The sequence below is a fragment of the Rhea pennata genome, chromosome 1 (assembly GCF_028389875.1).
Source record: "Rhea pennata isolate bPtePen1 chromosome 1, bPtePen1.pri, whole genome shotgun sequence".
Classification (NCBI taxonomy): Eukaryota; Metazoa; Chordata; class Aves; order Rheiformes; family Rheidae; genus Rhea; species Rhea pennata.
In genome coordinates, this window is record NC_084663.1 from 11,236,666 (window position 1) to 11,248,006 (window position 11,341).

General features: G+C 37.2%; 1 protein-coding gene across 1 annotated transcript in view; it reads left to right on the top strand.

Moving 5' to 3' along the window:
• Window positions 1-6,163, top strand: part of CACNA2D1 (calcium voltage-gated channel auxiliary subunit alpha2delta 1) — a 390,747-nt gene extending 384,584 nt beyond the window's left edge. The window contains exon 38 of the mRNA XM_062581317.1: window positions 1,540-6,163. Within this exon, the coding sequence (XP_062437301.1) occupies window positions 1,540-1,647 (108 nt within the window). The 3' untranslated portion in view covers window positions 1,648-6,163. The remainder of the gene's footprint in view (window positions 1-1,539) is intronic.
• Window positions 6,164-11,341: the final 5,178 nt, after the last annotated feature.

The following is an 11,341-nucleotide window of genomic DNA, read 5'->3' on the forward strand; positions in this document are numbered from 1 at the left end:
CTTGTTATTCTCCTTCCACTGGTCTTTGAGATGTCTGTTATACAAGGACGATCATTTGATGAGGGATGTCTTGATTCCCCATTCTATTTTTATGTTCCTGCACACAGAAGCACTTGCAAGTTTGGCTTAAAGATGTACTAGTAAACTGATGGTGCCCTGAAGGAGTCTTCTGTATTTTTTCTGATTGCACTACCTTATTACCCCTCCTGGCCTTTTCAAAGGCACACTGAATATTAGTTATATCTGCCTCAAGGGCATGTCACTCTGAACTTTCTTCTACTTTATATTTTAAATATTCTTCTGCAACTTTTGTAATTTCTGTGCCAGCAAAGAGCTCTGTTATAGCAAAGGTGCAGCTTACACTTCCTGCACATGTTCTTACTGTTCAGAAAGTTTCCTGGTTCCTAAATCCCTCCCTGCCTTGACCATTGCCTCCTCCTTGGAGAGGCTGCATCTCTTGGTGCAAATAAATGGAAAATGTCTCATTACAGTACAGGTGTAGAATACAGCAAAAACAAGTGGGAGATCAAATGTTCTCATGCCACAGTGCTGCCCATGAATCTCGGACTCAGAGGACAGATCATAGCAGGGAGTGGCTGGAACATTTCCCTGGAGTTCTGGACAGCAGTATGTAGATTGTGTCAGTCCTGAGAAATAATCAAAAATAAAGATTTTAAAATCTCAAGAACTTGTATCAAATTTATATCAGCCACACTAATGAATAAGTCCAAGATACAAAAGACACTGTGCATTATAGGCAAAATTTGGCCAAATAACAGCAATTAACGGTAAATAAGAATGCAAAAAAGCCTGATATAATCCAAGACTGTGATTCCTTGGTGGCATAATGAATAGATAGGTCTACTGGTGTGTGACAGAGCAGCCCAGCTTGCAGCAAACCCTCAAACTGGCTTGAGAGTGTCTTTTCTATAGATGTCCCAAAAGGTTAACAACAAGCCAGTATAAAATCTTGACTCTTACCCTGGAATGTGGCATCAGAGACAGAAAAGGGAATTTCATTCGTTTTGATCATATCTGTATCTGTAAATTATATTCTTTTTGATGTGTGAGCATGAGGATGTAATAGGCATGAATATAGTCTTGTATTTGCTTTCTTATCTTGAAAAGTTATCTGTTCTTCCATCTTTCATTCCTATAAAGTGATATTCATAATCCCAAAGTTGATATACTGTTAAAGAGCATAGATGCAGTTTTTTCAGGGCACCCAGGCATGTTTTGTATTATTTCTTGTTTGATTGGGTAACCATCCTGTCTAGTTCAGAAGTGACTGCAGTAAGTTTGTAAGTATTTAATCTTCCCATGTTCACAGTTATTATAGTAATGTCACTCTTTGTATGAAACATTAGACAAGCTTCCAAGAACTACTTTGATGTTATTTTGGGCAAAATAATATACATTTAACACCAAAATGGGTGTTTCAAGGATAGTTCAAAGTTTTTTGAGCTTAAGATATAGATTATTTTTCGGGAAGTATGTTTGTAATTAATTTAAAATTATTTCTTCTTTTCTTATTAACAGGAAGATTCAGCTGACTGCGGTGGTGTCTCTGGTCTGAGTCCATCACTGTGGTCAATGGTAGGAATTCAGTTTGTCCTGCTTTGGCTGTTATCTGGCAGCAGACACTGACAGTTATGACCCTGCTAAACCAAAAGCTGCATAACTTAATCAAGACCCGGCCAAAACGATAGCCTCAATTTCATTTTAAAAGGGTCAGCTATTCAGACAGCAGAAGAACAGCAATGCTCGTGTCTGGTTATCACTCTGTGAGACTCATAAAGGCACCCACAGTGCTGCATGTTGGAGTGTCAGATCCTTAAATTTGTGTGAATGCTGCATCATCTATGCCATCTGAACAGAATCCTGTACGTGCTTCACTGGGGAATCTCAGCGTTTTGTTTGTCTGTTTGTTGGTGTAATATTGATGACTTCATGTAAAAGGGCTCCCCTTAAAATAGCTTATATATATATGATTTTCGTTATTTTAATCTTTGGATTTTCTTGAAGATCTTATATTCTTTTACATGAACATTTGTTATAAATATATATTTAAAAAAAATAAAAAATACTGCCCCAATATACTTTACCAGTACCATGGTGGCTACTTTGAACATCAGTTTTGTCCAAACCTGTTGAGTGAAACTAAAATATTGGCTAGTCTTCATCAGAAGTCTATCGTCGTTTGCTTTATGATGAGTGGTTTATTTTCCAAAGTTAATCAGGTAGCCAGCCAAGTTTTGGTGGGTTCCTAAATTGTTGGTTAAAAAAAAAAAAAAAAAAAAAAAAAAAAAGAGAGAGAGAGAAAAGAAAGAAAAAGGAGAAACTACAGTATTTAGAAATATAAAGGTGCTTGAGAGCTTAACTGAAAAGTGATTTTCTTCTTGAACTTTGTCATCTATCAGGAAATGTTAATTTCAATGTAATAATCACCTTCTCTTCACCATGCAGTTATATATAATGCTAGTCAAATCCTTCAAATGCTCAGACAAATGCTTGTGAATAAAAAAAAAGTCTTTGTGATTATTGAACGTTGGTTTCCAAGGGTATTTTGCATGATGATGATGCTACGTTACTGTTTTTCAGTTTGTTTTTTTCTGATAGTAGAGTATAGTCCATTGAAGAGGTAACTGAGTGATTCTTTTGTTGTGTGAGAAACTGATCATTGCAATATGTTGCAATGAAATAATATTAAATTATATTATTTAACAGAGCTCTGAATATACTGTGCAATGAAAAAACTAAGAAAATAGGGTAAATTTAGCTATCGTAGCAAAAGGGTTGAGGTGAATTTTTTACGGAATAGCGCTCTCACATGAAAACCTGTGTACAGATATTTTCAGTATACAAAAATCAGATTTGACACATTTATTTTTGAAGTTGTGTGTTCTGTAAGGTTCATATCGGGTTCCCCCTTTGTTGCCTTTATATAAAAACATCTATAATGGTAAAACTTTTTCTGTTGCTATTTATTATTGGAAATAGCAAATTTAACAGAGCCAATCTCCTGATTACTAAAATTAGAACAAGATCTAAACAAATGGGGAGCCTTGAATCTCTATGTATGCACATTGATACTTGATTGTGAATAATAAAGGTTGTTTTTATACAACCTCAGTGGTGATACAGATTGGTGCAGTAAATTGCAACATGACAGTGTAGCATAGTGTTGATGCACAATATGATTTGCGCTTTTTTCTAGTTTTCAAAACTAAAAAGTACTGCAAGACAGCTAAACCAATGAATGCGCAACTCTGCTGGTATTGTACAATTTTGCTAACAACTGCAATATGCAAATATTAACTTGGCACAGTACACTAGCTCTTTGAAAATAAGAAAATGCAAAGCACTGGTATGTATATGCTGGAAACTGATATCATTTTGATCATGTGAAAAGCTTAAAGAAGTAATTGGGCATGCATTAATATCCAATGAAAACTGAACAAGCTACTCAAAGCCATGGCATGGCTTGAAAGATCAAATGTCTACTGTAGCTGTACCCATGGTTGGATCATTATTTTTCTTATATACATTGGTTCCAACTATATATTTTCTTATATTTGGGATTACAGTAAGAGAAAATAGTAAAAAAAAAAAAAAAAATGCAAATTTTTTTTTCTTTCAATCATCAAATTCAGCTTTTTAAAAAATATCTCTAGTAAAGTCAAGGGATTAGAAGTACAGCTGAATGTGTTGGATGACTCTAGGTCTTCCTTCAGAAAAATGAGGTAATTTGGATAACACAGGTGAAGATAATCTTGGAGCTCCCCCTTCCAGCCACATTGCTATACCTCGCCAATACCGCTTGACAAAACAGTTAGCTGAGTCTCTCTAATGCTGAGGCGTTATTATCCGGATGTTTTCTTTAATATCGTCAGTTGAATTCTTATGGGGAGAGCAAGTTTTGTAGGACTAGGCCAATACTTATTACATCCATAACTCCTACTCTAAGATTACTTAAAATACATATTATTTTGGATTTTGCTCTTTACTTACTCAGAAGCTTGTTGGCACATTAGTATAATATAGATTTTCACTTAGCTTCCCAAAAGAAACCCTTCATGGAAAAGTTACATTACTTACATTTCAGAAGAATTTGCCCACTGGGGTGAGCCCCATCCTGAGTTAATTCATGATGATCTGATTAGAGTTTGGAGGCATAAAGAAAGCCGGTCCAGTGCCGTGCTGCCCCGGAGGACCGCTGGGGCTTTGGTGTTCATCCCGTGTCGTCCTGGAGCGCTCAGGCAAGGCAGGAGGGAGAATCTTTGTTCCTCTTCTGCTCCCTCCTCTTAATACCTGAAGAACCATGTTTGTACCCCCTCCTTTTTTTTTTTTTCAATAAAACTTGCCTGACAAGAGATAGAAAACTCAGGATTTGGCTCTTCTGTCAGGGTTTAGTACTGTACCTATAAAATTCAGTACTTTCAATAGAAAAGGAAGGAAATTTTGGCTTCTGTTTGCAGAAAACTATATTTAATCCAATTGTAGCCAAGTGTTATTTAAAAGTTCAAGATTTTTTAAAATGCACTGTCTATGTACCTACAAAATGCAGCACACCAGAAAGCAAATACAATATGAACATTAGCTGTGTCAAAAACACCAATCTGTTAGAAATAACTTCTAGGAGCAGATCCGTATTCTTATGCAGAAGAGTGTTCCCACTCGCACGTAATGCATAATAGTCATGTTCTCCTGTTTGTTAGAGAAGAAACTTGATCCTAGGCTTTCAAATGAGACATTTTCAAATTACAGTATGCTGTAATAAAAAAAATATATCACATAATAAGCTATGTTGATATTTGCTTAGATCAGAGATAAACTGTTTGAACTGTTTTAGTTTACACAGAAGTCATGCAGCCTTTACTACATCTGACAAATAACCACCATTAAGGCTGTAACAGCCTGGTACTATACAAATCATGGTCTTAGGACTTAACATGAAAGGTTTCTTTCTCATTTTTTCATTTAAACAACCAGCATTACTGCCAAAACACTGACCGTGGCCCATATTTGTAACAGGTTTTTAACATGACATAGCGGGTTTGGTCGACAAGATTTTTAGGTCCTGTACCTTTGAGACTTTAGTATGATCTTTTTTCATGTTTCTAATGCTTGAGGCTTTACTGCTTAACTTGACAAAAGACAGTATTGCTGCCATTTGTAAGTTTTCCTATAATGTTCCTTTTACTAACTTAAAAACTGGCCTTACTGGGTTCAAATAGGCAGTATCCCTTTTAAGTGACCTTTGCAACCCAAGTGTTACTTGCTGTGGTTGAAAGTTTTTCAGTATCATTTAAAAGATATTGAGACCTTCTGTTCCCATTAACACTGAAGCGCAGCGACCGTCCGTAGTATGTCTTAATTTCAAAATGCAACCTCAGTCCCGCTGGTCCTAAAAACTGAGACCCTAGCACAGTGGTTATTAAGAACCATAACGCATGGTTTGCATTAATGGCTACTGCAAAGCTCTGCAATGTTTTCAGAATGTCTGCTGAAGGTGGAATATTAAAAGCTGCTTTCTTAGTATAAATTTTCCCCAGCTTCATTGGACATCCAAGCCTTTAACAAAGGCCAGATATATTTTTTTTTCCTTTTTCCTTCATACCACAATGTTAATATTGTTAATATTCATTGTACACTACTGTAAAAAGATTAAAACAAAGTGTCTGCAAGCAATTCAAGACTTTTGAAAAGCGAGCCTCACCCTCCTCCCAGCTCCTTGCGTCTGTACTGCTTATGGTTTAAACAGAATATACCATCGTGAAGAAATAGTTTCACGGAGGCTAAAGGGATACTGTCTTGTTCAGATGCCGTGCAATTGCGACTGTGGGCTGACAACGCTGTCCTCTCTTCTCGTGTCGTATGGAATGTCCGGATCATGCTTTTTCGGGGTATTTTTATTGAAATGCTCAGTGTGCATTCCCGCAAAAGAGGCTTGGCTTGCTCTCCTAAGGCAAGCAGGCCTTTTTCCCTTTTCTTGTGTTCTCTTGACACTTTTGTGGAACTTGACAAGCCTGGAAAAATATTTTTTTTGTAAAAATTTGTACAATACTGTTATAAAAAAAATTTATAATCCTAGAACTGTTGTGTTAAATCTTGTGCAAAAACAGTATATTCAGAATAAAAATTTATCATTTAAAATCAATAACTAGCCTGACTGTTCACTGTGTGTAGTGGTAATGTGTAAATAGAAACTACCTAATCGCTGAATAGCATTTCTGAGTTTGCTAAAACAAAAATAATCACACCCAAGAGTCTGAGAGAGATCTGCCAACTTTGAAAAAGTTTTTTTTTTTTTTTTTTAAAAAAAAAAGTCATAACTTTTTTAAGTTGTAACTGCGAGGCAGGAGCGCCAGGGGCGGCGAAGCCATGGCGTTGGGAAGGGCTGCGCTGCTCGTCCGCGGCGAGGGGCCGGTAAAACCAGGGGCTGCGCCCGGCCGGAGCTGCCGCCTCCGCCGGAAGGGCTGGGCGGACGGGGGGAAGCGGCAACCGCTTTTAGACGTCCGATTTTAAGGCACCAAGGGTAAACAGTGCCCAGTGCTCCTGAGAAAAACGCACACGCACGTGGTGCAGCCGCTTCCCGGCCTGCTGCGAAAGATGGTGAAACCAGAGTCTCCCTTTCCAACGGGCTCTTAGGAGATTTGGGTCACAAAATGTGCACGGGGCAGGCGGGAAAAGAAGTGATATATATTTTTTCTTTTTTTGCAGGAGAATGAATTTTAGATAGATTCTAACAGTATTTCTTCTATTTTATATGTACAGATGTACATATACATATATATGTGCCTGTATGTATACACACACAGACACGTGTGTGTGTGTGTGTGTGTGTATATATATATATATATATATATGCACACACTTACACAAAGTTTTCTTGTTTCCTGATTTGGAATATCACATTCCCAGAGGCTGGCTGTTGTTTTTGAAGACTTGTCCAGAAGCCCAGGAGCACCCCTTTTAATAAAACATCTATGCCTTTGTTTCCTTTTGATTTTGAACCTCTTTTTTTTTCTTCTGTCCCGCTATCCAAGTTACATCCCATTTAGCAGTATAGTTAGTATAACTGTTTCCTTTGGGGAACTGGTAAACCTGATGGCTATGGTTTGACTCACCTAACTTTAGTTGTCTAAAATGAGTCATATGAATTCACTTCTCAGGAAAAAAAGTTGGGGAACTTGCTTCCAAGCCATTAGCCCTGTCCAGATTTTGACTATCATCTGCCTTAATGATCTGAAAATGTATTAAAAACGAATCTCCTACTTCATTTTTAGTAGTACACCTCTTCAAAGAGAGAAATTTTCACATAGGTAAAGCTGCATCTGCTACTTATTCCATTACTTTCATGACATTTTTAATGGGTTTGTGGTGTTACTAGTTTCTGACAGCTGTTTTTCAAAAGGAAATATGAAATATAGGACTTCAGTGGTATTCAGTCTTCCTCTTCAAGGGAATTTTTCAATTATTTTTCAATCACTGAATTAGCTATTTCATATACAAAATAAAATACATGGAATTTGGAATAGATCTCAGAATTTCCATTTTAACTTTTGTTGCTTTAACCCAGACTCTTCTTATGATCTCAGCCTATACTCTGTGGCTTAATTATTTAAAAATAAATGTTCCTGGTATTATAATATATACACATACACAAGCATGCTATAGTCTAGGACGAGAGTCTGGAAAGGGTAATTAACATGCTTGGAATACTGACTAATCGTTAGTACTAAGTTATGGTATGTGTGGTTAACATGTATTATTCCACTGAACTATTTTGAGATATCTGAGTAGTTCCACCTAAGCTATGTGAAATTTGGGCTGTTAGCTTGCAGGGAATGCTGTGGACTTCTTGCTGTCTTAACAGTGGTGTCCAGTCCTAGTAGACAAAACTCCAGATCCTGAAAGAAATTTGCTCTAGTAGCTGTGTTGCCATCAGAAGAAAAATATGTAGATTCTTTTTTTTTTTTTTTTTTTTTATGATTTGATTTGACTAGCATTGTAAATTATATGGCATAAGGAAAAACAGGGAGATGATAGCTATGTGTGAGTAGCTTTAAGATCTACAGTCATCTAGAGAGGTTTGGTATTTTTACCTAGGTAAATGGCAGTGGATTCTGAGGATCAACAGTTTTGAGCATTTAAGATCCCAAATTTTGTCAAAGTTACATTTTATGCCTCAAGTGCTCTGATTTGATATTCTGAAGTTAGCCAAAATTTCTCAGGCACTGTTGGATATGATATTTATGCCATTAAATCATCAAGGGACTCTTTTGTTTGTTTATTCATTTTGTTTTGGGCTTTTTTGTATTTATGTTTGATTCCAGTCTCACAAATCACATAGTGTCATACCTTAAAATACATCCTTAATTTTCAGTGAATTAAAAATCTCCTTATCTACAATGAAAGCAGTCAGTGCCTAAAGCTAAGCACTTACTTTTAGTATATACCATGTAGGATTGACCCCAGTCTTTGGTTTTGGTAGACTATTTTATTGCTTGGAAAAAATGTTGTTCATAAATTCAACCAAAAATTCCATACCCATTAGTGATTGTATCTAACCTTGTATAATCCTATAGCTAGGGCACTGACATGGAAGTTCGTGGTGACAAGTTACTCATTTTGAGGACCATGTGGACGCTGCTTTAATGGTTGGCTCACGGTCTGGTTAAGAACGTTCTCCCGTTGAACTTAACTCACTGTGCAATCAGAAATGTAAGCATAACATTGCCCAGAGGAAAACAGACAGGAAAGCGCTAGTATTATAACAGTCTGTGGAGGTGGGCCCATCTGGCACTTCCATAACACCTCCTCTCTCCGTGAGAGCCCTTCTAGGGTGCCAGTACTGCCTGGTGGTCCTTTAGTGGTGTCTGGGCAAGAGCCATGCACTGGAAGAGTAAAAAATACCTGTCTCCCTCCCTCCCTCTCTCCCTTTCTCTCTCTTTCTCCCTGTTCTTTCTTTTCTTCCATTAATAGCAGAGAACTCATTGGGCTGGATCATTATGTGAGCTTTCAGACACCTAAAATTTCAGTGAGAAAAACGTGTGAATTAGCCAACTAAGTTGGAATGGTTTCCTCACTGCTTGCACACGTCTTGTGGAAGATAGATAGGTGTTAAACTAAGATTTTTGAGGTGTTAAGTTTTTTTGGAGGAATATAAGTACACATGGACACATATATTTCTCCGGCTTTTAGATACTATCCATGGGTTTCTAGCAATCTCCTAGTGTGCCTTTGCTTTCACAAGGTCAGATAGTCCTGCTGTGCTTTTCTGTGCCACATGACATGAGCAGGAGCAGGCTTTGAAGAAGCCTGTGTGTCAGGCCTCCTTTGTAGACCCTGAAGGAGACCATATAGTGCGATATTTCATTTTCTAGAATCTATACCTGAATGAAATATCTTAAATAGAAGCTGGTCTTGATCTGAATGAAAACATACCCTGAGGACTGCATGGATAGATACCTTTATTGTTTCCAGAAGAGGTTACCTCATGAAAATCAATATCTTGTTACTAGAAGCTTCCTCCCCCCTTTTTTTCTTTTTTAATAGCCATTTTAAAATTACATAATAATGTGGAAAGCTATATTTTATAGCTCAGCTGTGTTCATCTTGATGTAACTAAGACTGTGGACTGTCTTCGCCAAAGCTGAGGCTTTTACCTGCAATTCAGGATTTACACAGTCCAGCTGATTCCAGAGTCAAGTTCCAAAAGAGCACAGCTGATGATGACAATGCTAATGGTGATTTTTTTTTTTAATAAAAGCTCTGAACAGATTAAAAATCCTTTTAAAAGTCATGGTCAATCACACATAAACTAACTGATTTCCATTAGGAAAATGGAATATATTCCAATATATTAATTGCTTCAAACTATTAGTATCTTTATGAGCTGGGTTTTTTTTCAAAGTTGATATTGTGTATGTAAGAAGGCTATATTAAAAATAAAGACAAATTATAGTTCATTTTATAAGTGCAAAACATGGAATGACTATGGCAATGAACATACCCTTTCTCCAATAGGTATAGAATCTGTGATTAAAACTATATGGAATTTAGTAGCTATATTTTTTTAGGATATCAGACTTTACCTAACTTAATTATCGGTAAAATGAAATTCATAGTTCACGAACCAAATAGCTAATTTCAATTCTTAGTAAATTAAAAGTGTAAAGCGTTTAGATCAGTGTGTCAGCAAGCTTGTATTTAAATTATGTGTAGATGCTCATCTTCTTGCCACAGTGTTGACAGTGATGGAGAAGGTCTCTGTCTAAAGCTTAGAGTCTAAAGTTAAACACTCTCGATTTGTCCTGTATTGATTTTGGTATTCTGCCATTAATTTAGTAATGTACTTAAGGAATCCTCTGAATTTTCAAGATAGTTAAGCATTTGTATATCTGAGAAGAAACTGGTTAGGGTGCTTGAAGGATTAACCACTTCTGAAAAGCAGACAACTTTTGTTAAGGAGACAAACTTTGTTTTTAGGAAAGTTAACCAGGCTGGAAGCAGTAGTTACACTTTTACTAGGCTGATGGTGACCAGAAGCATAAAAACAGTAAGCCACATGCGAATGTAAGGCTGTGAGATGTCAGACTGCTGCATGGAGGAAGCATATGGACAAGCCGACACTCCTTGAAGCTTTTGCGGATACCCAGCGAGGAGTCTCTCCATGGCACCTCATTTAGGAGAGTTGTCCTCTATCATCACATGCGCATCCAGCTCGTGTGCTTTCGTCTCCTTCCTTGCCCATGCAGGCTTCTGGCAGACGTCAGCCCTGCACTCAGGCAGCGCAGCTCTGGTGATGTTTGCAAGGCTGCAGGCATCTTTCAAACACTGCCACGCACGAGCACACACCGGCACTAGCCTGACCCTCTGTACTGCATGGTATTACTCATTGTTGGTCAGAGGAAGTCCTAACAGATGAAATACATAATTAAAGCCACAAATAATTTGAAAAGTATGTCTAGAGTGTCTGGATATAGTTTTGCATGGAACAGCACAATCTTTGGCAGTGCCAGGCGATTGCCTTTTGGAAACATGGTGTCCTGAAATTAATTTGCTTAAGTTTTGCTTATGTAAAAATGCTCAACTTCATGACCACATCTGTAAAGAACCCAGAGGTTATGGACATCTAACTTGCATTTATATGAAATAGAGCCAGATGCAGCTGTTGGAAAACAAAATAAAGTCATCTGGATATTTTTTAGGTGATTTCATCGATATTTTGTCTTAGGCTTTTTAGGATTGATGATTAATATTTTCAAAGGTGATTCATCTTTCATCTTGTGTTCCCCTATTGTTGAAGTAACCTTAAGAAAACATGATAGACCTT